The sequence below is a fragment of the Lepus europaeus genome, chromosome 2, assembly GCF_033115175.1.
Source record: "Lepus europaeus isolate LE1 chromosome 2, mLepTim1.pri, whole genome shotgun sequence".
Taxonomy (NCBI): Eukaryota; Metazoa; Chordata; class Mammalia; order Lagomorpha; family Leporidae; genus Lepus; species Lepus europaeus.
In genome coordinates, this window is record NC_084828.1 from 25,157,673 (window position 1) to 25,184,968 (window position 27,296).

At 35.7% G+C, this 27,296-nt stretch overlaps 1 protein-coding gene and 1 pseudogene across 1 annotated transcript in view; one reads left to right on the forward strand and one right to left on the reverse strand.

Moving 5' to 3' along the window:
• Positions 1 to 27,296, reverse strand: part of NCAM2 (neural cell adhesion molecule 2) — a 576,480-nt gene that overhangs the window by 153,450 nt on the left and 395,734 nt on the right. The window contains exon 9 of the mRNA XM_062180124.1: positions 16,180 to 16,330. Coding sequence (XP_062036108.1) covers positions 16,180 to 16,330 — 151 coding nt within the window. The remainder of the gene's footprint in view (positions 1 to 16,179; positions 16,331 to 27,296) is intronic.
• On the forward strand, positions 8,645 to 9,969 carry LOC133777080 (telomeric repeat-binding factor 1-like; annotated as a pseudogene).

The following is a 27,296-nucleotide window of genomic DNA, read 5'->3' on the forward strand; positions in this document are numbered from 1 at the left end:
GGCTTCCAAGACCAAAAAAGACTTATTAGAACTCTTTTGTATGGATGGATCACTATCATTTGGCTGTAATATACAACTAAGAATTTCTCCTAATCTTCATATAAGAACATAAAATTCCATAAATAGTGGTGGTGTAGATGTGATTAAAAAAGCTTTAACTTTTGTTATGCAATTATTGACTTACAAGGAAGGCAACAGGGGGAAGAGCAATATAATTAAACTACATAAGGCAATTGATTATTTAAACCAATAATTCCAAATTTACTAAATGTAGACAAATACCTATTTATTTATTTCTGCTAAAAATACAATTTGAACTTTAACAAACAATGGCATTAGATTAAGTATATTAATTTCTACTTAAGTATAAATCAGTCCTTCACAAGTATATGTAATTTATCATAAGTAGATTTTCCATCATCATATTCATCCATTTAAAATACTACTTTCATGATTCAATTTTAATAAATTATAATATTTTCATAGAGGATAACAATCTTATATACCTACAATAGTGAAGAGGTAAGGCAAAGATATGATCAAATCAGTATATATTGGATTATAGATGTATCAAAGACTTAGAAAAAGACAGGTTTTCAGTATATTAATTATTGCTCTGGTATCCATTAGTCCATTTAATTGTGAAGCAGAGAGTTCTAATTGAGAAAAATGAAGAAATACTATGAAAATCTAGATTAATCAAAGAGGACACTAGACTCTTAGATATAGTCAAGTAATTTATAATTAATATGTAAAAGACATTCATAACCAGGGTGACAGTAAGAAGTGGCAGTTTAAACACAGCATTCATTGAAGTTTGCAGGTAAAGCTGCTGCCTGCAAGCCTGGCATCCCTTATGGGTGCCGGTTCACGTCCTGGGTGCTCCACTTCCAATCCAACTCCCTCCTAAAGGCCTGGGGAAAGCAGCAAAAGAGGGTCCAAGTGTTTGTGCCCCTCCCACCCATTCGGGAGACCATGATGAAGCTCCTGGCTCCTGACTTCAGCATGGCCCTCTGCCAGACATTGCAGCCATCTGGGGAGAGAAGCAGCAAATAGATCTCTCTTTCTCCCTCTCCTTCTATTTCTCACTTGTAGGTTAAAAAATCTTTTCAGATGAAATTTGAAAAATGAAATAAGTTACACTGATAAACTGTCAAGGGAATTGTGATAAGATTTTGAAAATATTTTAGTGACTTTGAAAATAAAAAATTACTTTATATGAAACTCAGTCTTTATAAGTAGAAATACCTTAGTATTAAATGATACTATTCAAAATTCTGAATATCTAACTTTAAACTCAGCTAAGGTTATAAAAATTCTCAGTATAAAATTTAAAATCATTTCCATAAAAATCTACTAGTGAACTCACTACACTTTATAGGGAGACTGAGTCTGCTTATAGGTAAAGTTATCAACACACACAAATGCTAAAGAAATAAATACTCCATGCAGTATTCTGCACAGATAACTGATATGAAAAAAGAAGCTAGCTCTTTCTGCAACATGGGAATTTAAACAATAGTGATCAGGAAAATTATTTATTTCAAAAATATAGCTTATACGTTATTAAAACAAATAAAATTCACAAATAAATAAAAAGCAACAAAAATATTTCTGAAAGCTGAAACTAACACATATATGTTATTGACTCTAGTTAAATGCTAATCTCAGTGTTTAGAATGAATTAAAAATAAAATATAACAAGATGTCTGTTTATGTCTTGGCAGGGTTTGCCCTCCAAATTACATCTCCAGTGCTGATATTATTTCCAAGCTATGGAAATACTAAAAATAAATTTAGAATGACTGGGAATTCTGTGAAGGATGTAAAATCAAGCAGCTTATGGAGAGGAATAAAAACAAATTCCCAGCTATTTCTTTGCATTTTCTTTCAGTGCTCGACACAGAAAGCATGCCCCAGTTGCGAAGTTTCAGGGTGATTCTGGCTGCTAAAATGTGTCCAGACGGACACAGTCATTTTGGGAAGCGGTCAGCGTATGTGGGAGAGGGTGAGCATTATGCCAACAGAAAAGGAAATGCCAAATTTTTGTTTATACAAAAACAGAAATCTTAGTCTTAGCTCCAAGGATTGGACATACAGGATAGAAACAGCAAAGAATTTGAGACTATAACTGAGATTTGAGTCACCTCTAACAGAGGACACATAAAACTGAGTGGCAGTGATGGCTAAAAACAATTCTCCAGATGGTTATAAAAATACCTAGACTGCAGCAAGTGTTGAGACATGGTGGGTAAAGCTCTGCCTCCCATGCCAACATCCCATCTAGGTGTAGGTTCTATACCTGGCTGCTCCACTTTTAATCCAGCTCTCTGTTAATGGCCTGGGGAAGGCAACGGACAATAGCCCAAGTGCTTGGGCCCCTGCATAACACATGGGAGAACAGGAGGAAGATCCTGGCTCCTGGCTTTGGACTGGCCCAGCCCTGTTTGAAGCAGTGATTTCGGGAGTGAACCAGAATACAGAAGACCTCTCTCTCTCTCTCTCTCTCTCTCTCTCTCTCTCTGCCTTTCCAACAAATAAAATAAATCTAAAAAAAAAAAAAAAAAAAAAAAAAAAAAAAACAACACTAGATTCTGCACAGCATACTGTTTACAATTTGTAGGAAGCAATCCAGTATTTAACATTCAATGAACCAGAGAATTACAACCAATTCTGAAGGAAAAAGACAACTAACAGATGCAAATATTAAAATGACCCAGATGCTATATCTTTGTTAGATTTTGAGCAGCAATTTTATAGCAGCCCCCATGCTTGAAGACATAAAGAAAACCATATTTAAAATGAATTAAGTGTCTGGCACTGTGGCGTAGCTGGTAAAGCCACTGCCTACAGTGCTGGTATCCCATATGGGTGCTGGTTTGAGTACTGGCTCCACTTCTGATTCAGCTCTCTGCTATGGCCTGAGAAAGCAGTAGAAGATGGCCCAAGTACTTGGGCCCCTGCATCTGTGTGGGAGACCCAAAAGAAACTTCTGGCTCCTGGCTTTGGATTGGCCCAGCTCTAGCCATTGTGCCCATTTGGGGAGTGAACCAAAAGATGGAAGACCTCTCTCTCTGCCTCTGCCTCTCTGTAACACTGCCTTTCAAATAAATAAATAGATCTCTAAAATAAAATGAATTAAGGCATTGACACTGTAAGCAAGGTAACACGAAGTTTAAAGTAAAACAAAATTGAACAACAAATTTAAAAACAAATCATACAAAAATTTTAAAATTCACTGCACTGGTTCAAAAGCAAAAAATAGTGAAGACAAAATATCAGTAAACCTAAAAAGAAAACAATAACAATTATGAAATATGAACATTAGTGAAAAATAGGATAGACAAAACAAAAATGTCTCTCAGGTCTATGAGATCATTTCAAAAATATTTGAAGAAAGTAGCTCCAAAGTACATAAGTATATTGACAAATACAACATTATGGATTCAAGGATAGTATACTCCAAACAGTAATGAAAAAAATCACACCTAAACACTTCCTAATCAAACTGACAAATATTAAAGAGAAAGAAAATAGCTTTAAAGCAGTCAGAGAGAGCAGTTGGAGCAGCAATTCACACACTAAGCCACCTCTACAAGAGCAAAAGGAGCTAGGAAAGTAGTGACAGACAGTAAAGAAATTCCATGAGACATCAGAGAAAGAGGACAGACAACACCATGTCCACCAGTGCAACTTCTACTTCACCTGTTCCTGGCTGGAAATGCCATTTTGCTAAAAAAAAAAAAAAAAAAAAAAAAAAAAAAAGATGGAAGGCACTGTGGTTCCTGACATCAACATGGACTAACAGCCTGGCTACAGGAGCATTCCATAGTTCTTGTAGCCTAGAAAAATATTCCTGCATTCTAGCAGGGCAGATTAAACTTCATGGGTCCCACCTGGGCTCAACAAGACAACACTGGCCCCATAGTCCACACCAACACACTGCTCTCCATTGCAGCAGAGAGAGGGGCAGTTTAACTGGGATAGACAGTCCTTAGAATTCCAGAATTAAGGAAACCCACCCAGTCAGAACTGAGGACAATATTCTTCCTCATTGGCTACCCTCCCTGGACCACTTGAAAAAATAGCAGGATGTGGCTTGGTTTCTGAGTATCCACCTAGGAGTCTGACTATAGATGCTAACACCTTACTGGACAATGAGTTTAGGTAGCACAGAGGGGTTGGAGAGCTCAATATTGAATGAGTCGGTGTTCAGGATAGAGCTCACATATGGGTGGGTGAAGAGACTCTGAACATGTCAGTGGGCTCCAACATCTCCCCCCATTGCCTCCATGACAGTAGTCAAAAATGTTCCACCAGGCTCATCTCAGTTATAATTCAGGACCCTTGCTCCACAAACAAACAGTGGACCAGAGCTCCCTGGTCCCACTGAGTGCATAGCTGCACACCCCTGGAACTATGGAATAAGCCTCGGGTGTTCCACAAAACTCAACAACACTTTGCTCATCAGGATTTGCAACTGAACTCTTTTGCTAAGCTTACCATAATACAATACTACAGAATGCTGGGATCTCTGTCCCACATGATCCAGACTTGACCTAGGCTCAATTCAAGCCTATGAGCCCCAGTGCTACATGTTTAGCTGCATGCAGCCAAAACTTGTAAACACATAGAGAAGCCCAGGACAACTTTTTTGCTGATACAGAGCCCAAATCGCTCCACTTATCCAGCCATTCATTGAGAAAGTATCCATGGGTCCCACCTCCTCCAACCAACCTTAGGGCAACTCTTTGAACGCTGGGTCTGGGCAACAGCTAGGAGTCTCTAAGACCACACAGCTCCACTGATCTCACAATTCCTATGGCTGCCATGGATACTGACTGGGAATCTACATGCCAGGCACACCTACAACACAAGCAAAGACTGCTTCCAACACACAAGAAACTCATCACAATAGTCCCTCCTGCAAGAGACAGCTGGAAACCAGAGTAACAGAAATCTCAGTGACCATACCAAGACACAGGAAAAGCACAGATCCCTACACCGAATACTATCAACTATTGTGAATAAATGCTTAGGGAAACTATACAGCAAAATCGAACTAAAACTAAAGTGCTAATCAGAGACAAACAAAACACCCATACGCACATCTCCAGAATGAAGCCTTCAATCATAAAAGCTGTCCTCCAGAAGTGACAGAATCAAGATATCCCCCAGTTGATCAAAAATCAACACAGAAACACAACAAATACGAGCAAAAAAGGCAATATGATTCTCATGAAGGAACACAATCATGCATTAATATTGGACTGTGACAAAGGAAGATTGACAAAATGCTTGAAAAAGAATTCAAAAGAATGACTGTAAGATAACTAAAAATATAAAAAAAACAGTTAAATTAAGAAATCAGTAATGACATGTATGGTAAATCCAGGAAAGAATAGAAATATTGAAAAAGAAAGAAAAAATTGGAATGAAGTTCTCAGTCAAATAAAAAATAGAGTGGAAAACCTTAACAACAGACTTGATGAGGCAGAAGAAAGAATATCTGATCTACAAGGCATGTGTTTTGAAATATCACAGTGAGACCAAAAAAATAATAAAAATTAGAAAGAATAAAAACAGTGTTTGATATCTACAGGATACTGTCAAGCAACTAAACATACAAGTCTTAGGAACTCCTGAGGAAATGATTAAAAAAGTGACTTAGAAAGATTATTCAGTGGAATGCTATCTGAAAATTTCATCAATTTGGAGAAAGATACAGACATCCAAATATATGTAGCTCTTGCAAAACCCCATGTAGTCATGATTAGAAAAGATTCTCACTATGACATATTATATTCAAATTTTCAAAAGTAAACATAAAGAAAATCCTAAATTTTATAAAACAGAAACCCAAGGTCAATTTTAAAAGAACTCCCATCAGATTCACAGCATAGTTCTCAATAGAAATCAACCGTCTAGGAGAGAATGGAGAAATACAGTCCAAATTTTAATAGAATAAAAATAACTGTAAACCCAGAACATTTTACCAGCAAAACTCTCACTCATAAACTAAGGTGAAATAAAGACATTCCAGGACAAGCAAAAATTGAAAGAATTTGTCACCCACCTGGGAACCCTTACTTACGGACATATTGCATACAGAAACACAGAAATGACATCATGGCATCATGACAGAACGTGGAGGCAGAAAACCTCCCAGTGAAAAAAAAAATACAGATCAAAAAAAAAAAAAAACCAAACCAAACAAACAAACAAACAAACAAAAAACAACGGGAACCTTATAAGAAAAAAGCAAGACAAAGTTCTTACTTAGCAATAATAATCTTGGGAATATCTGTATGAAATTCTCTAAAAGCACAAACTGGATGAATGGATTAAAAAAATATATATAGTTCCTATAAGAAACATACTTACAAATAAAGATACATACAGATTAAAGGTCAAAGAATGGAAAAAGATATTCTATGCAAATGGAAATCAGAAGCAAGCAGGAGTAGCTACACTCATATCAGAAAAAAACAAGCTTTAGGATAAAAACTGCTAAAAGACAAAAGGAAAAACAATACATGATTACTAAGGGATGAATTCAACATGAAGTGACTGTTGTATATAGGACACCCAGTTTTATAAAACAAATGTTAATGGATAGAATGTGAGATATATGCTCTGATATAATAATACTGGGATCTTCAACACTCCACTCACGTTAAAAACAAATAACAAACAAAAATAATAGTTAATCTATGCTGTAGACCAGATGCCCTAATAGGGAGCTAACATTTAATCCCATGGCAGCAGAGTGAAATTTTAAAAACATTATTTTCAGAAACAGAAAAAGACACAAAATATGGAAAATCTGACAAGTTCATGGATTGTAAAAATTAATACTACCATGAGTTGCCAAAGCTATGGAAGCCTTTTGAGTTCACCGACTCTTATCATATTTAGACAAGGTCATAGTCAAAGTGGAAGTTCTCTCCTCCCTTCAGAGAAAGGTACCTCCTTCTTTGATGACCTGTTCTTTCCACTGGGATCTCACTCGTGGAGAGCTTTCATTTAGGTCATTATTTTTTTTTTTCCACAGTGTCTTGGCTGTTCATGCCTGAAATACTCTCATGGGCTTTTTAGCTGGATCCGAATGCCTTAAGGGCTGATTCTGAGGCCAGAGTGCTGTTTAGGACATCTGCCATTCTATGGGTCTGCTGTGTATCTCGCTTCCCATGTTGGATCGTTCTCTCCCTTTTTTGTTCTATCGGTTAGTATGGCCACTCATGACAAGAGCCTTGGGTGATTACTGATGCCATAAACAAGAGTGTCAATTTGTTAAATCAACAACAGGAGTCACTGTACACTTACTCCTCATGTAGGATCTCTGTCCTTAATGTGTTGTACATTGTGATTTAATGCTATAGCTAGTACTCAAACAGTATTTTTCACTTTGTGTTGCTTTGTGGGTGCAAACTGTTGAAATCTTTACTTAATATATACTAAACTGATCTCCTGTATATAAAGAGAATTGAAAATGAATCTTGATTTGAATGGAAGGGAAGAGGGAGCGGGAAAGGGGAGGGTTGTGGGTGGGAGGGAAGTTATGGGGGGAAAGCCATTGTAATCCATAAGCTGTACTTTGGAAATTTATACTCATTAAATAAAAGTTTAAAAAAAAAAAGAAAATACAACATGCAACATTTAAAGAAAAATAATGCTATCAACTGTCCATACTACCAAAGCATCTTACAGAATCAGTGAAACTCCAAGGCAGATTCCAAGGACATTCTTCAGAGGTCAATGAAAAAAATTTCAAAATTTCTTAAGAAGAACAAAATAAAAAGAAAATGCTGAAAAACTCAAAACAATTTTAAGCAATATAAGCAAAGCAAGAGTCACGAAAATACCAGATTTCAAGTTATTCTACATGATTTTTAAAACCAGAACAGTCTGGAACTGGCATAAAAATGTACATATAGACCAATGGGAAAAAATATAAATCCCAGTTATCTACCCATGAATCTATAACAAACTAATTTTTGACAGCTAAAATCATTTGCTGGAGAAAAGAGAGCCTCTTCAATAAATGGTTTTGGAAAAGTTGGAAGTTTCAAAGAAAACTGCTACCTTACACCCTATACAAAAAAAAAAAAAAAACTCAAAATGGATAAGGTATCTAAACTGAAGACCTGAAACAATGAAACTAACAGAGGGAAGCAAAGGAAATATGGTAAGACCGTGTCCAGGCAAAGGCTTCTTGACTAAGACCCCAGAAGTACAGGAAATAAAAGCGAAAATAGAAAATGATTATGTAAAGCTGAGAAGTGTCTGCTCAGCAAGAGAAATAATGAACAGGTAATGAGGAAATCAACAGAATGGGAGAAATATTTGCAAACCATGCATCCAATAAAGAATTAATACCCAGAAAATATAGTGAGTTCAAGACACTCAACAACAACAAAACAGTCATGTTAAGAAATGCACAAAGGATAGGAATAGACATTCTCCAAAGGAAGACTTACAAATGATCAACAGAAACATGAAAAACTGCCAGGATCACTGGCCATTGGGAAGATTTAAATAAAAACCACAAAGAGGTACCACGTCACTTCATTTGAAATAGCTACTATCCAGAAATGGGGGGAAAAAGGCACATAAGATTGTGGAGAAAAGTTCCCCTAATGCAATGTTAGTGGGAATTCCAATTGATACAGACATTATAGAATTCAGTTTTGTAAAAGAAGCTTTAAAATATTCATTGAAAATATGCATTGTCTTATGGCGGAGCCCGCGGGGTCGTGCTGACGGGAAGGATGTCGCCTCCCCGGAGAAGCGGATGACAGCAACTCCGAGAGAGGACCAGGAGCAGTTCGTGTGCCCGGAACCGCTCGAATGCCAAGTGCAGGAGGGGACCCCGGAGGAGGAGGAGGAGGACGCGGGCCTGGTGGCCCAGGCTGAGGCGGTGGCTGCCGGCTGGATGCTCGGTTCCTATGCCTGTCTCTTTGCCGGGCCTTCCGTGAGGGCCGCTCCGAGGCCTTCCACCGGACCCGCGACAGCGTTGAGGCAATAGTCATGGACTATCCAATCTAACAGCATATCAGTTGAAAACAATATACATATGTCAGATTTTGACAAGAATTGCAGCGGGAAAATCCCTGGATGCACAATTTGAAAATGATGAACGAATTAAACCCTTAGAATCAGCCCATACTTATAATTTGGGCTTCAATTGAAAAGGAACATGACAAACCTCATGACGAAATACAGAATTTAATTAAAATTCAGGCTATAGCAGTTTGTATGGAAAATGGCAATTTTAAGGAAGCAGAGGAAGTCTTTGAAAGAATATTTGGTGATCCAAATTCTTATACATCTTTAGAAAGAAAGTTGCTTATGATAATATCTCAGAAAGACACATTCCATTCCTTTTTTCAACACTTCAGCTACAACCACATGATAGAGAAAATTAAGTTACATGAATTGTGTGCTAAATGAAAAATCATCAGCCTTTCTAATGAAGGCAGCAGCAAAAGTAGTGGAAAGTAAAAGAGCAAGAACAATGACTTCTCAAGATAAATTTAATGATAATGATGTTGAAATGGAAACTGAAACTAATTCGGATATAGAAAAAAGGTCTCACAAGAATCTCTTATGTAAGCTGAAATATAGAAGCTGGAGAGAAGACTTTGATGAGGAAGAGGAAAGAGAGGAAACTCTTCAAATACTCTCCCTAGGCTCTAGTCATGAGTTGCCAAGGCTATGGAAGCCTTTTGAATTCGCCGACTTCGATCTTATTTCGACAAGGCCATAGTCAAAGTGGAAGTTCTCTCCTCCCTTCAGAGAAAGGTGAGAGAGAGAAAACAGAAGAACCACTGAAACAAAGAGAACACATGTTCCAGAGACCCAACCGGTAACTTACAAAAAACGACGACCTAGGAAAAAACAGGCATGGCTTTGGGAAGAAGACAAGAATTTGAGATCTGGCGTGAGGAAATATGGAGAGGGAAGCTGGTCTAAAATACTGTTGCATTATAAATTCAACAACCGAACAAGTGTCATGCTGAAAGACAGATGGAGAACTCTGAAGAAACTAGAAATGATTTGCTCAGACTGCGAAGACTGAGTGAGTTTGTGAAAGTTGATAAAAGGACAATTAAGTATTTTGAACGCTACATTTTTTGAAACTTGCTGGTCTTAAAATTCTTGTTTAAGGCATTATTTTTCTGTGAGTCAATTAATAGGAGGTTTTGTGCCATAAGAGTGGAATTATATCCTATCATTGTATTCTTTAAGAATCTTTTTTATTTTAATAAGATGTAAATTTGTTGACCCTTGCCACTTTCAATATTCATACCCCTAAATTCTGTTCCAATAAAAAATTAAAGCCTGGTAAGAGAAAAAAAAATGCATTGTCTTCAATTCCATTTTCATGAACATTTTGAAGCCTCTATTACATTATAATCTTGGAGAATCACTTAAAACAAAACAACATAAATAAAATCAAAAACAAAAGAAAAAATAAAAAATACTGACTAAATGTAAGCTAAAATAATTTACCAAAACTTCAAATAGCTTAAGAGAAGTCAGGAAAACGGCAACATGTGAAAACAAAGGGAAAAATCAACAATAAAATTTGAGCTACAATGAAATCATGTTAATTGCATTAAATTTAATAGTCAAAAGCAGAGATGCCTAAAGGATGCTTATGAGCAAAATCTAACTTAAAAATTGATAAATATGACTTATATTTCAGATAATTTTTATATTTTCAATGATTTTGCAAGTGGAAAAATATGACAGAACCTAAAATGTTTATTAACTCAGTCATTAATTTTTGGTTTAAACACTCCTAGTTTAAATATTCCAATTCCTGGTTTAAACACTGCAAATATAAGGCAGATTGATAGACACAATGACAAAGCATTATTATGTCATAGGCCACCTAAAGTAATATATTTTAATTTCTCATAAAAATCTACCCAATTTGAAAGTAAATAAATGGAAACAATTATAAATGCATTAAGGATAAGGAAGCTAGAGTAGTTGTTTGACTATTGGTAAATCACGTGAGGTCAGAGATTAATACAAGTGGATACTGATAAAAGGGACACTTTCTGAGGAAGATATAGTATATGGGAATGGAGAATGATGACCTCCTAAAGATATCCACAGCCTAATCTCCAGAACCTGTGGATAAGTTACCTTACAGTACCAAATGGTACTCATGGCTGTGGAAGGTACGGACTTTGATAGAAAGATTACTCTAGATTATTCTAGTGGATACAATTATTGGCAGGAATGTCTGAGACAGAGTTGTGAAGAAGAAAGCAATGAGGAGATGTGATATGAGAAAAACTTGACCTGCCATTGCTGGCTATGAGCACAGCAGAGAACAATGAACCAAGGACTGTGAACAGCCTTTTACAGCTGAAAAAGGCAGGAAATCGAGGATCCCTCCTAGAGCCTCCACTGAGGAACAGAGCACAGCTGACATTTGATTCTACCCCAGCAAGGCTCATTTCAGACCACTGACATTCATAATGGTTAAGATAATAAATTTGTGTTACTTACAGCAACTAAGATTGCTGTGAATTGATTATTGCAGCAGGAGGAAACTAACACAGCAAACAAAGTTCAAAAGCTTAAGTTGTTCTTAAGCCTCAAAATACATGATTGGAAGATCAAAGGGATTAAAAAAAGAGAACAAAGTTCACAGTAATAGTAGAAGATTTTAACTGCTCTTACTCTGACAGACAGCTATCCAAAAATTGCTGCACAGACAGAACACAAGATATTTTCACCCATTCAACAAGATAATCATCATCTCATAGAACTATCTGCATGACCATATTCATTACACCACTATTCACAATATCTAAGACATGGAATCACCATAAAGATTCAAAAATGAATGAACAGATCAATAAAATGTGATATATACACACAACCAATAAACATATCAGATATAGCCAGTCTTTAAGTGAGGGAAACCATGCCACTTGGCAAAACGTGCATGAATCTGGCTCATTGTGCTAAGTGAAACAAAACTGGTAAGAAAGACAAGTTGCACAGAATCTCATTTAAATATGGAATCTAATAAAGAACTCATAGAAGAAGAGAGTAGGATGATGGCTAACAGAAGCTACAAGGAAAGGGAAAAAAGTTTCGGACAGAAGGAAAGAACAAGCTTTGAGGTTTGTTCTACAGTTGGGTGCAGTCAATAATCTGTGCATTTCAAAATAAGAAGGAGTAAATTTCAAATTCTTTATCAAAAACTGCAGTTAAGCAAGATGACAGCTATTTTGATTATCTTAATTTAATAACTCCATGTTGTACACAAATATCAAAATATTGTATCTTACAAATGTATATGATTATGCTTTGATTTCAAATCCCAGTTAATTTTTAAGAACATTGTACATCCTATGTATATCTAGTTTTTTATTATTAACCTATAAATTTAAAGATAAAAATATAGTACATGATTCCACATAAAGAAACTTTTTAGAAATGCAAACTAAATTATGAAATAAAAAATAGATGCCTAGGGATGAATATAAAAGGAAGGATAAATTATAAGGGGCTTGAGAAGAGTTAAGTACAATAGAATTTTTTTTGATGATTGCAATGGATTGGGAATGTAAATATATGTCAATCTTGATCACATTTTGTAATTTATAAGAAAGCACCTCAACAATGGATATTTCAATAAACAAATAAAATAGAGAATGCTTATTTTCTAATTATCCTTACATGTATATATTTTATCAAAAATTGATCAAGTGAGAAAATTCAATTTCAACAATATTAGTGGGAAAATATATAAATGTTTAGTTAAAATATCACTTATTTTTAAACAATGACTTACTATAGGAAAAATCTTATTGTTTAAAAATAAACACTTATTCTCCAAATACATTTCCTAGTCAGATCCTAATCCACATGGAGGCAACAACTATCTCAGAAATGTTCAGCGAATTCTCAAAACATAGCTTTATAAAATATTTTAACCTTCTTCAATATGAAAAATAGGATAATTTTTTGTGAGCATTACTGCAAAAATTTGCCTCAGAATAGTTAAGCAGGGAAACAGACCAGTGTCTAAAACTCTCAGGTGAGAGAAGAATGCATCTGTGATCAAGAGAAATTACTACTTTGCTGGAAATCAATCCATGAAAAACAGACCATTCTCAGTACTTCTTACATTAAATTACGCATGTTATTAAAAGATCACAAGAGCATTAATTCATCTGGCAACGCACAGTCATTTGTCCCATTGTTTTCTATCTAGCCGAAATCACTGATAACTACAATCATGTCATCAAATATTAGCATTTCACATTAATTTGATTTGTTTCTCCTCTATCATGATTTAACATTTATTTAAATGCTTGTTTAATTTGATTTAAACCTTGTTGATCTCAGTCCCTTAACATAACAGAAGCTGTGTTTCATTCATGTTTGTGTCTGTTTTCATGTATTACAAAACAAAACTTACAAGGTGGAGCTAGTATTAGATTTTTAAATCGTTTACAATGAGGTTTTTAAATATAAACAAACAGAGCACATAGAACTTAGCTTAAATTTTTATTCTTTTCATACCAACTCATATGTAGCCATGCATGAGGAAAATTCTGAAGTTTCAGGCACCTGGTAAATATGGATATGCTGGATTAAAAGTATGTTTAAATATTTGAGTATGAAGCCCCAGGAGTCTCTTTCATCACTCTTGTTATTTTATAATTTAGGAAAACGAAGTCTCCGAGTTGCTGGTCATAGTACCCATTATCAAAATACAAGGTCAGCTAGTATCATTCTAGTAAGAGCATTCACATATGAATTACTTTACCTTACTGTGTCTTGAACATAGCAACAGTGCTCATTTCTCATGAAGTCTATTTTCTCTGCTTTTCCAAAAATTGTCATTTATGTATTTTTATTTATTTAAAAGACATAGCAACAGAAAAATAAAGAGATAGTCACATGCCAAATGGCTGCAACAGCTGGAGCTAGGCAAGGCAGAACTCGGAAGCCTAATGCTCTGAGTTTCTCTTGGGGGTGGCAGCAACACAAGTGCTTGAGCCATCATCTGCTGCCTCCCACTATGTGCATTAGCAGGAAACCGGACCAGCACCAGTGTTTCTAAGACTCAAACCAGACACATTGATACGTGCAGTGTAACTGACTGGGCCACAGCAACTGCCCAACCTTCACTTTTCTGTCTGGCAATAAAAATTCAGTAACACTGCAGCACAATTTAGTGAAATCTCCACCATCCAGTGGGATACAATCACATCTCTGCAGCAAGAACTGAGCCACCGTCCCTAGGAGGAGGTTTTCCTTCATGTTTGTTCTTCCTTGCACACTCTTCTTCAGCCCTACGAAAACCTTTAAACTTTTCTGTTTATCTTCATAGTTGAAATATCATTCACAGCTTAATGAATATATATATATATACATATTAAACTTTCTTTAAAAACATTAAAAAAGAAAGTCAGTAACAACCCTATGATATATCTAATAAGTTTAAAAGTATTTTTACAAAATGCAAAGACAAAAACCCTAATATTGCTTCCTAAGAGAATATATTGTCTAGTATCCTTTTTTTGGACAGTGTGAAAAGCCAGAAGTACTCTAAAGACTTGCCCACCAAAATAATTGAGTTCTTTCTGATAGAAATCATGTCATGTCTCCCTTACGTGTTTCTTCACTTACGTTCACATTAAATGAAGCAAAATCACAAAGTAAAATTTGGTTTACATATATGAATTTAAGTTTAAAGTCATTTAAAACATGACTTTCTGGGAAGTTGCCTAATAGCAAGTGAAGTCAATAATTTGTGATAGAATCAAAATGCCTTCCATTGTTGACTACCTCTTCTCAGCTTTTTCAATTGTCATTTCCATGAATTTCTCAAAAACCATAACCTACAAATATGTAAATTAATAGTGTTTACTTGTGTTCATTCTTAAAAAAAATATTGTCTTGCTAAAGGCATTAGCAAAAGAAAATGCATTTTGTTTCATGGTTCCTTACATTCTATCAACATTACTGCATGAGAAATTCTCTAATAGAAATGTTTTTTATTTATTTATTTATTATTTATTTATTTTTTGCCAGGCAGAGTTAGGCAGTGAGAGAGAGAGAGAGACAGAGAGAGAGTTATAGACAGTGAGAGAGAGACAGAGAGAAAGGTCTTCCTTCGGTTGGTTCACTCCCCAAATGGCCGCTATGGCCGGCGCTGTGCCGATCTGAAGCCAGGAGCCAGGTGCTTCTCCTGGTCTCCCATGCGGGTACAGGGCCCAAGCACTTGGGCCATCCTCCACTGCCCTCCCGGGCTACAGCAGAGAGCTGGACTGGAAGAAGAGCAACTAGGACAGAATCCAGCACCCAGACTGGGACTAGAACCCGTGGTACCAGCGCCGCAGGTGGAGGATTAGCCTAGTGAGCCGCTCATATATACTGGCTAAAAGAGTTACGTCTTTTCAAGCATCAGCGTCTCCAGCTTAGTGATTCACTAATGTTTACTGAGAATGATGTTAAATTACATCATTTTTAAATAACATTCATATCAAATTATTTTAAATTTCCAGGCAGTGGATTAAGTAAAATAGTGAAGGCATAATTTAACCATCTCACTTAGTTATCTCAAATAGTTATTTTTTTTTTTATTTTAGCAACTCTTTTTATAGTGGATGTCTTTTCCAGACAGACAGCAAGCACAAGTATGATAAAAGTTAGTACTGATATATTTCACTATATTCATAATATTATTTCAAATCTTATGATGATGAAAAACCATTCAATAAAACAAATTTAGTAGATGAAAACATTCACGGCATACGTGCCACATAGTGCCACATATTTTATTTAAAAATAATAAATAGCTATTATTTTAAAATAGAAAAAAATCCAGAAGATGTTGACCAGTAACTGCTAACTAATATAGTATAGCCAATACTGTGTTAAGGTTAAATGTTGCAAATAAAGAAACTCATGAAAAACAATACAAGACACTTTAATATACAGAATTATGAAATGCCCCATATCATCCACTAGATGTCTCTAATAACTGATTTTTAATAGTTAACAATCCATTGAAAGCTACACATGAAGTACCAAAAACATGAACTAAATATGTACTTTAATATTCATATAAAATTACTGCTCTTCAAAGAGATACAAGTGCTTCAATAAAGATACAAATTAAAAATCACTTACATTCAATGTCAAGGTACATGCTTTTTTGGTGCCCTCCAATTCTACTCGCAGCTTCACAGTCATATCTGCCTGAGTCTGACAACTTCACTTCTTTCATATGCAGAGATGAGCTTCCATGGTGCCCTTTGACTTCAATACGGCCGTCTGGGCTCTGTTTGCATCAATTCAAGAAAAAAAATATGCTTGTTAGTGCAAAATGATGACCAAACATATGACGTTTATTATACATTTATGAATGAAAATAAACTCATTCACACTTAATTTTTCCCAACAGTAATATTTCTGTATTTTTTTCCCCTTTTGTGCTCTTTTATTTTTTTTTTTAATTTTTATTTAATGAATATAAATTTCCAGTGTACAGCTTATGGATTACAATGGCTTCCCCCTCCCATAACTTCCCTCCCATCCGCAACCCTCCCCTCTCCCGCTCCCTCTCCCCTTCCATTCACATCAAGATTCATTTTCAATTATCTTTATATACAGAAGATCAATTTAGTATAAAGATTTCAACAGTTCGCACCCACATAGAAACACAAAGTGAAACATACTGTTTGAGTACTAGTTACAGCATTAAATCAAAATGTACAGCACATTAAGGACAGAGATCCCACATGAGGAGCAAGTGCACAGTGGCTCCTGTTGTTGACCCAACAAATTGATACTCTAGTTTATGGCGCCAGTAACCACCCTAGGCTGTCGTCATGAGTTGCCAAGGCTATGGAAGCCTTCCAAGTTTGCCGACTCTGATCATATTTAGACAAGGTCATAAAAGACAGAGTGAGGATAGTAACCAATGATCCTAAGAGTGGCATTTACCAGGTTTGAACAATTATACAGCATTAAGTGGGGAAGAGGACCATCAGTACACACAGGTTGGGAGTAGAGCCATTGGTGGTAGAGTAGAGGTTATGATTACAAAGGAATGAGGCCCAAGTACAACAGAGTGCCTTCCCCTAGGAGGTTCACACCCCCCTTAGGATATACCCCACGTGAAGAGATAGGTAGGTCTGGGCCTCTTAACTTACAAGGCCTAAAGCCCACCAGATTATTATCAAGCCCCTTCTATCAGGTTCTATTTGCCTCTAAATCAGAAAACTTAATTGTAGCTTAGACAGCACCTTTCTTAGCTCCTCTAATAATGACTCTGTCCTTTTTTCTAGACCCTGTCTAGTGTACTTGGGCCTCATTCCTTTGTAATATTTCTGTATTTTTGATTTACTGCTTTCAGCTTATCCATTTTATCTGCCCACTGGCTTACAGAAATGTTGACATGTAATAAAAACCCCAAGCATGTCTTAGCCATCTTTTTCATTTTATCTGATCTTTGTCTTTTTACATATTTAAAATTCTTTCTTATTAACAATAATCATACACATGTACAGGGTCCAATGTGACATTTCAATGTATGTGTATAATGTGTATGGATGAAATCAGGTGATCTCTGAGTTTTAAAGACCTGCATGTTCTAAATGGAAGAGTTTCATTGGCTTCCAATTACATTCCTTGTGATTATGAAGTAGCAATCCTGCTGTTTCACTGTCTCTAACCTTCCAATGAATATTACATTCCTGAGGAACTTTGACTACATATTCTGCCTTTCGAAGAAGTATATAAAGATATATGACAAATAAAGCAAGCTGGGAAAAGTCTCAGTTTTCATTTTTGAAAGAGGACAGTGGCATTGCATAATAGCATAATTTGCACAATATTTATCATAGATAAAGTATTAGACATAAGCATCACCATATAAGTTGTTCTTTGTGAGTCAATGGAAACAATGTGAAGATAATTATCACTCCAGAAATGTCGGCTCAGATCACAGAATTGCTTATCATCCAATAGTTCATAGATTATATTTCTGGGGCCGGTGCTGTGGCGCAGTGGGTAAAAGCCCTGGCCTGCAGTGCTGGAATCCCAAATGGGCACTGGTTGAAGTCCAGCTGCTTCACTTCCCATCCAGTTCTCTGCTGAGGCCTGGGAAAGCAGTGGAAGATGGCCCAAGTCCTTGGGCCCCTTCATCTATGTGGGAAACCCGGAAGAGGCTCCTGGCTCCTGGCTTTGGATCAGCTCAGCTCTGGCCATTGAAGCCATTTGGGGAGTGAACCAGTGGATGGAAGATCTCTCTCTGTAACTCTGTCTTTCAAATAAATAAAATAAAATCTTAAAATAAAGAGATTATATTTCTAATAGAAATTATTGTGTGTAACATAATTATCATAACTAAAATTGTTTTCTTAACTTATTTAAACACTTTTATGGCACTCATATTAAAAAAAGACAATTTATCTGTTTAATTTTACTTTGTAAAATGAGGAAATATAACAATTTAGTGTTTAATAAGTCCCTCAAAACAAAAATTTACTATTATTGTATTGATTATCTTCAGATTTTGAGGTTTTGGTGTCTTAATGAAATACTCCCATGCCATGCAAAAATATATAAGAATAAAATGGCTAGCAAACTTCTATGGGACTAAAATTCAAATAAATGTCAATGTATACATGCAATGTATCAATAAAGATCCAAGTTTAAATATTATCAATTTATTCTCCTTTTTTTAAAAAAAAAAGATTTATTCATTTATTTGAAAGGCAAGTAGACAGAGGGAGAGACAGCAATCTTTCTTTTGTTGGTTTACCCCATATAGCCACAACAGCAAGGACTTAGCTTGGTTGAAGCTGGAGGCCTGGAACTTCATCTGGGTCTCCCATATAGGTGGGAGGGGCTTAAATACTTTGTCCATCTTCTGCAGCCAGATCAGAAGTGCAGCAGCTGGGACTCAAACAAGTGTCCATATGGATGCTGACATCGCATTAGTGACTTAAACCACTGTACCATAATGCCAGTCTCAATGTGTTCTCTTTATTCGTATCCAAAGGCTATTTCAAAACTAGTTTTAAAATATTAAGCTGATTTGTAGGATAACATGATTGCTTTTGTTTATTTTATTTATGAATATACTTAAAATAATAGTATTGAATCAGTTGTAATTATTTTACTTTTTTTGTACACAAAAATGGTCTTTAAAAACAAACAACTAAGATAAACATTTTTAGGCCACAATATGTTCTCCAACTCCTGCATATGGCTAAAATAAGAAAAGTGGTTTTAAAGAAGGCATTTCCTTTGCTATTTATAAGGCATTCAGTTGACAAACCTATTTAATTAATTAAAGAAAATCACAAAATATTCAACAGTTCGTAGAAGCTAAAACCAGAATAAGTAAAACCCAAAGCCAAATAATCATTTTTTTACACAACCTAACTACCATTCAACACCTAAGTGGCTGTTCTTTGGTCCTTCTATTACTGCATCCATATTAGTGGATTCAGCCTGTTACACTAGGCTCCCTTTTTTAAGCACTGACTTCTCTCAGGTCTCATGGCACCTACTGTGCCTGGATTTCTCGGTTTTCCCTGTCTGCCTACTTCTTGCCATGGAGTTCCCCCAGTATTCTGTCCTGGTCTCTGTTTTCTTGCCAGACTCTGGTCTAAGGAACTCTCAACATACATACAACCTGAGGATCTTTGAACATGCCTTCCTCAGCTAGCTCACCTTTTCTCTGGAATCTAAGAATGAAATAACCTTACTACAACGTATGGCCATTTAATAAGTATCTCCAACGGATCTGAAATCAATTCCCCTTCACCCAGCATAATCTGTTCTTTCCATGAATGGTATTAGTTATTTCCCATGCTCCATGCTCATTGCTGCAGTCTTTCATTAGTTGCTGAAAATCTATTTATTTACTACATACTGAGAAATCTGTCATTTTATTCAATATTATCATTTTCCATTTCAGTAACTGTGTTTATTCAATCTATCTGTTCTCTGCCACACCTGCTCAAGGTATTGTGGCTAAGATTGAAATGTACTGGCAGGCTCCTCTGGAATTCCAGGAGAGCAATCACACTTTTAGGTTGAATGTGACTGCAAAAGATTCCTTGACTTTGCAAAATCATTGACATTCTGTTATTCCCCATGTCCCTTTAACAAAAACTATGCCAGCTGCATTTCTAACTTTGTTTGTAACTACTTATACTGCCCCATATTTCCTGTGCCTTCCATCTCCCCTGTTCACAGACCCATCTCAAATGCTTCACCCTTTGTACCTTTGATATTTCCATGGCAAGATGCAACCCTCTAACCTTTAATTTATTGGTCAAATATTAACTTATATCTAGATAGCTCTTGGTTGCATACATAAATAATTATGTCTCCAACAGACTCTATGCTCTTTTTGGGAAAATTGCTTTTTACTAAAGTCTTGTTTGAACTCAAGATTTTACCTTGTATTATTATATTATAGAAGAGCAAATGGGATAAAAATTTCATAGCATTTCATGTAAAAGGAATCCACACTAGCCCTGGGACAGAAACATTTTATTCTAGTATTTTCATAAAGCAAATAGGTATGTTTAAATTTACACTTAGTTAAGTAAAGAAAAGGTAATCTTTCTTTATTTTTATCTTTTAAATATTTAAGAATTATACATATTATTGGAGTACATTGTGATTTTTTGGTATATGTATACATAGTGTAATGCCTAGCAGGTTTACATAAATTCATCTGTTCAAACATTTTCATTTGCTTATGGTGAAAACACCCAATTCAAATCCTTTAATTTGTTTTTTTTAAAAAAAGAAATTTACAATATAATAACACATCATTTATTTTTTTGTTACTGGTTAAAAGCTTAATTATCTTCATTAGAAAGTCACAACAAGATATGCCATAAATAGCACAAAGCAAATTCTTCCTTTCTATGAGACAAATTATTGTGCTTTCACAGTATTGAAAAGCAAATTTGAAGGTTGTGCTTTTCTTCCCTTGAAAATAAACATGTCTTCTTTTTATCTCTCAGATATGGACTGTTTTTGACTTGTGAAAAATTATTAGTGTTTGTAAAATAGAGATGCTATTAGTTAAAATGTTGATATGTGAAAGTTTTTGTTAATGTTCTAAAATGTTAAAATAACTCATGAACAAACATATTTTTGGAGAGTATGTGATTCCTTGGCAAGTTCTAATTCATGTTCGGACTTAACAGTGACTTTGTAACAATGCTCAATGTGTGTCCATTCAAATAGTTACATTAAAAGACCAAAGTCATCCCTTTACATATCTGACATTCTAAAGGACATCTCTCTCTTTGTGCTACAAAAAGGCATTACGTACATCTGAAAGAAAATTCATTTATCTCTTGGCCTTGGTTCAACACCTACTGAAGATTCATTTAAGGCACCTGATATTTGATTGAGACAGGTAATGGGCATTTTAGCTATCTATCTAGTATTTCCAAGTTCTATCACTGAATTAAGTAAGATGATTAGAGAGCAAAGTGTCTGGCTGTACATTATAATTCTTATCCTTTGTAGAAATGCACTATCTGAAATTTGATTTGATGTTATATTCTTTGCCTTTCTAGAAGGTCAATTTTAAGAACTGCTTATTTGAATCATATTTTAATAGTTTTAAAAAACACCTATGCTTAAAACTTAATGTCTTTTCCTGAATTTCTTGGTCAAGTAACTATGTTGTATATAATTTCAACATACATTTTATTTTGGTAATTTTATTGTTGTATAACTAAAATTTTACAGTGTGTAATGTTTATATGTTATCTTTTTAAACTTACATGACAAAAAATTTATTGCAAAATTTCGAATTCTAGGGGCCAGTGCAGTGACACAGAAGCTTAAGCTGCAACCCGCAGCACTGCTATCCCATATGGGTTGCATTCAAGTTCCCGCTATTCTACTTCTGAGCCAGCTCTCTGCTAATGAGCCTGAGAGAGCAGAGGAGGATGGTCCAAGTGCTTGAGATGCTGCACCCACGTGGGAGATGTGGATGAAGCTCCTTGCTCCTAGCTTTGGTCTGGCTCAGTCTTGGCTTTTGCAGCCGTGTGGGGAGTGAACCAGCAGATCGAAGATATCGTTCTCTCTCTCTCTCTCTCGCTTGCTTTCTCTCCCTCTTTCCCCCCTCCTCTTCATCCTCTATATAATCTGCCTTTCAAATAAATAAATACATTTTAAAAATAATTGAGAGTTTTACTGTAGTACCCGGACATTTTGGATAACTGATATTATTTAGCTTTTTTCATTACACTGCAACCTTGAACATTTTTGTAGTTATTGACCTCTTCAGTATTTTCAGACAATTATGGATCATATCCTCAACATTAGTGTGTTTTTGTGACAATTTTATCTAAAATAAGCAGTCACTACTGAGGATACAGTGACAAGCAAATGCAATAGTTTCGACCTTTCAAGCACTAAAGTTTAACAAAGGAGACAGACATTAATTTTAAAATGTGATACAGACACTTCACAAAAAGTGTCATGTGGGAATACCACAGATTCCTTTAGGAGTAAGTAATTATGTTTCCTGAAAATCCTAAGTGTGTATTAAGATCTGAAAATGTAAAAAGGTGATGTTGAAGAGAAATCCAGGCGGATGCACCCAGTGGATTTAGGAAAGAACTGAGAAAGGCCAGGCAAATACACTGAGGAGATGAAGGCCTGTAGGCTTTCCTGCTGTTGGACTAGAGAACCCAGACTGAACACAGACCCCCCCAAAAAAGCAGAAACACACAAAATGTGTACCTAATATTACACCCCTACATTTTACTGGAATAGCTGTTTGTGTCATTTTTTTAAAGATTTATTTATTTGTTTGAGAGGTAGAGTTACAGACAGAGAGAGGGAGAGACAGAAATGTCTTCCATCCTTTGGATAACTCGGGGTCTCCTATGCGGGTACAGGGGCCCAAGGACTTGGGCCATCTTGTACTGATTTCCCAGGCCATAGCAGAGAGCTGGATCAGAAGGGGAGCAGCCAGGACATGAAGTGGCATCCAAATGGGCTTGGAGGCTTAGCCCACTATGCCACAGTGCTGGCCCCTGTTTGTCATTCTAATTGCCTTACTTCTCTCCCAAAAGTCAATTAAGACAATTTCAAAAACCTTGATGTAAAGAACATAACTGCTAACTATGGAAGTGAGAACATACACATTCTCTAAAAGTTATTAGCATTAATTTATCTCGACTAACATAAAAAAAATTGTGTTAATATTGTGTTAAGTTGACCAGTTCTTTCAGTGATATCAAGAATTTAAGGTTCTCTTCCCTCTTTATAACACTCCTACCTTTACTATTAGCATTATTTCATTTTCTGATGAGCTTGCTCTCAATTTCCTAATTTTTGTCCTACTTTGATTTCATGAACTGATCTTGTGCAATCACTCTTCCTTCTGCAAGTATAAATTGATGTACTAAAGGGTCTTATGTGCAATATAAGTTCTTAACATAAGTAATGTCTTCACTAGGTCCTAGTGTTAATTTTGTTTCCTTGAATATGCAATTAATATTTTGTTCAAAAACAAAAATTCAATGTAATAATTATAAAAATAAGTGGTATTATAAGTCTTCTAAATATTTTACATTTATGAGTTCATATCTCTATCACTATGAAGTTTAGATTAATATCATTTCTGATTTAATTATTTAATTATTCTAATGTCTCTTAGTCTCTTAGCCTTTAAGTGACAGAAGGTGGATATCCAAGCTGCCTGGCAATGAAGGTATGTTCTGAATTAGTTTTGCTATCTGGATATGCTTCCGAGTCACAGCTATGAGGATAAATTACACATTGTACCATGGTCACATGACAGGCATTGTGCTGGCTTCTAGGAATAGAAACCATGGACAAGAAAAGCAAAACCCTTGGTTTTTCAGGTCAAAGGGCTTAGTCCAAAAATGACAAATTATAATAAATGTTGGTGCAGATGAAATTCAGTAAGAAAATCTAAGACAACCTACAGAGATGAAGAGTTTCTTGTACCGAAGACTAGGTTATGATGACAAGCCAAGCACTAACAGGGCTACATAATTTTCAGAGCCCACTGCAAAACGAAATAGGGTGTTTTCTGTTTAAAACTATTATAAATTTCAAAGGGCCAACAGCAGTCCAGTAAACCAAACACTGGGACCTTCTAAGTAGGGGATCCTGTGGGATTGTACAGATTGCACACTTGAAGTTTCTTCTGGTCAGGCACAATGGAAGGAGAATTGTAAGGAAATGGAATCCAGAGATCTATGCAGGAGGCAGTTGTAGTATCTAGTGCATGACTGGACAGGACATGGTGATGAAAGAAAGACAGAAACCTGTATTTCCATGTTTCTGCCTTAAATTCCTATATAAGAAATATTATCTATCATTAGTGAAATCTCATATGTACATAAAAGTATTCATTGCTATGCATGTATTCATATTTTATGTAACACAGCATATTTTAATATTTTCATAATTCTACCATGATTATATATTCATTCAGTACCTTGAAACAACTAAAATTAAAATTTTGTGATAATAATATCAAACAGAATAAATCTATTCGAGGTTTTTTTTTGCTTCAGAAATGAGATTAGGTGTATTTCAACTGAAAATTGTCAAAATACAGGTTTACAGAAAGTGATCTGAATATTTTATACTTCTGCAGTGACAAGCTGACTACTTTAAGTCTAACACAAGAGTTAAGGCCACCAACTGCAGAACCAGTATAAAGAAGGTTACCCTCCTGGCTGTGAGAGCTGAAAAGGAAAAATTACTTAGCTAGACCTCTATTTCCTTTCTTGCGTAATGGGTATAATGAGATTACTGATTTCCTAGGGCTTCTGTACTGATGAAATGAATCAATATTTGTAAACAGATTAACATATGATCGGCCGGCGCCGCAGCTCAATAGGCCAATCCTCCACCTGCGGCTCCGGCACACAGGGTTCTAGTCCCGGTTGGGGCACCGGATTCTGTCCCAGTTGCTCCTCTTTCAGTCCAGCTCTCTGCTTTGGCCCCAGAGTGCAGTGGAGGATGGCCCAAGTGCTTGGGCCCTGCACCCGCATGGGAGACCAGGAGAAGCACCTGGCTCCTGGCTTCTGATCAGCGCGGTGTGCTGGCCACAGCGGCCATTGGAGGGTGAACCAATGGTAAAGGAAGACCTTTCTCTCTGTCTCTCTCTTTCTCACTGTCCACTCTGCCTGTCCAAAAAAAAAAAAAAAAATGATCACTACTTGAAAGTTTGTAGGCACCACCTTTTTTTAAAAAAAAAAAATATTTATTTTACTTGAAAGAGTTACAGAGAGGCAGAGGCAGAGAGAGAGAGAGAGAGAAAGAGGAGAAAGAGAGAGATCTTTCATCTACTGGTTCACTCCTTAAATGGCCACAATGGTCAGAGCTGCGCTGATCCAAAGCCAGGATCCAAGAGCTTCTTCTGGGTCTCCCACGTGGATGCAGGGGCCCAAGCACTTGGGCCATTTTCTACTGCTTTCCCAGGCCATTGCAGAGAGCTGGATTGGAAGTAGAGCAGCTGGGACTTGAACTGTCACCCATATGGGATGCCGGCACTGCAGCTTTACACGCAGTGCCACAGCGCCGGCCCTTGCAGGTAACACCTGATTACTTGATATAAGCATTAGTTATATGTGTTTATAAAACTCTATTCCTTCATGATTTCTAAAAACACTCTTCATATATTCTCTCTCAAATGGAATAATAACTCTCCGATCCACTACTTAATCAACAGAGCATTATCACTGCTAAAGGTTTCTTACGATCCTGTGCAACACATGTAAATTATTTAAAATTTTTTATGAATTATATGCAATATATTAATAAAGAAAAATATAATTTTTGCTAAGAACTACTTTAGGAAAGGAAAATGACTATTGATAAATAATAAACATTTTATATATTCCCATGCCTGTTATATTATATTATTTATTATGATCACACCTTACTACTGAAGGTTTAACAATTAAATCACAATAATGTGAATGTTTTGTAGAATGTCTGACGTTAGTTTTAGCATAACTCTTGATTATTCTGAGAAACTCCTTTTTTGTGAGTGTGTGTACATGCACAATTTTAACAGAATGGGAAGGTAAAAACATTTGCTAAGAGAGTTCTTTGGAAAATTCAGGAAATATGAATTGAAGCGGTAAGTATGGGCTAGAGTTGATAGGCAGGCCTAATAAAGCCACACTGATTCATTGCTTTATCAAGTTTAGAAATAGGCAATAATAGGATCATTTCAAACTCCCAATTTTCCTGTATATCCTTCATAATGGAAAAGAAAGATAGTTAGAACAACCAACTATTTCTAAATCAATAAAAAACGATACCAAGAAGATACTCAGATCTAAAAATGACATCCTATCTTGAGGTGAAATTTTGCTTCTTATCATACAACAATGAAAACACAGAGCAGAGATCGGAAAGAATGAGGCAAATCATATCCCCAAATCCCTACTACTCAACATTTATTACGACCTGGACAGATGTCTTGTGATGATTGTGTCACATAATTGAACTCACCTTGTGAACACTGATATCATGTTATTAAATCATATTTCTCTGAAGAAATGTGAACAATCTCTAATAAGTTCTGACTGCCCTATTCTGAGGCATAGAGGAAGCTACAGATCATATCCTTCAATGTTTTTTAAATTTAAGATCTAAAATAGTTTTCTCTTTAATACACAGATAAAATCCATATTGGCAAAGAGATGAAGTGCAATATAAAAATATTAGAATTAGAATGATAAATGGTCAATAACAATTGAAGCTGACTGGTGTTTACACTGGTATGTCAAAAAGCTCATGGAAAATGAAATGAAATTAACAGATAGGTTTTCAAAAATTGAAATTCATGCATTCATTTTGTCTTTTAAAAGTTCTAAAAAGACATATCCTAAAATATATACCTAGTTGGACAAATGTTTTTGCACCAAAATACACATTTTAAATAGAGTTTTCTATTCTCAAATATGGAATTTTGTTATAATATTTTACAGTTTTTCTTTTGTTAAAAATTACATTTCATCATGGAAATTTCTACACAGGATGTCCCCAATGCACTCTGTTTCTGCAGCCTGTTTCCTGAATCTCAAGAATATTTGCAGCAGATTGGAACCCAGATTCAAGTCTGTAATTGTGTTGCTAGAGCCAACTTACACACCCATAAATATTTTTTGTGGAAAGCCATTGAGGTTTCGGTGACATTTATTTTGGAGAGTTATGATTGTACAAATTGAGTAATAAACACTATTTAATATTTGTTG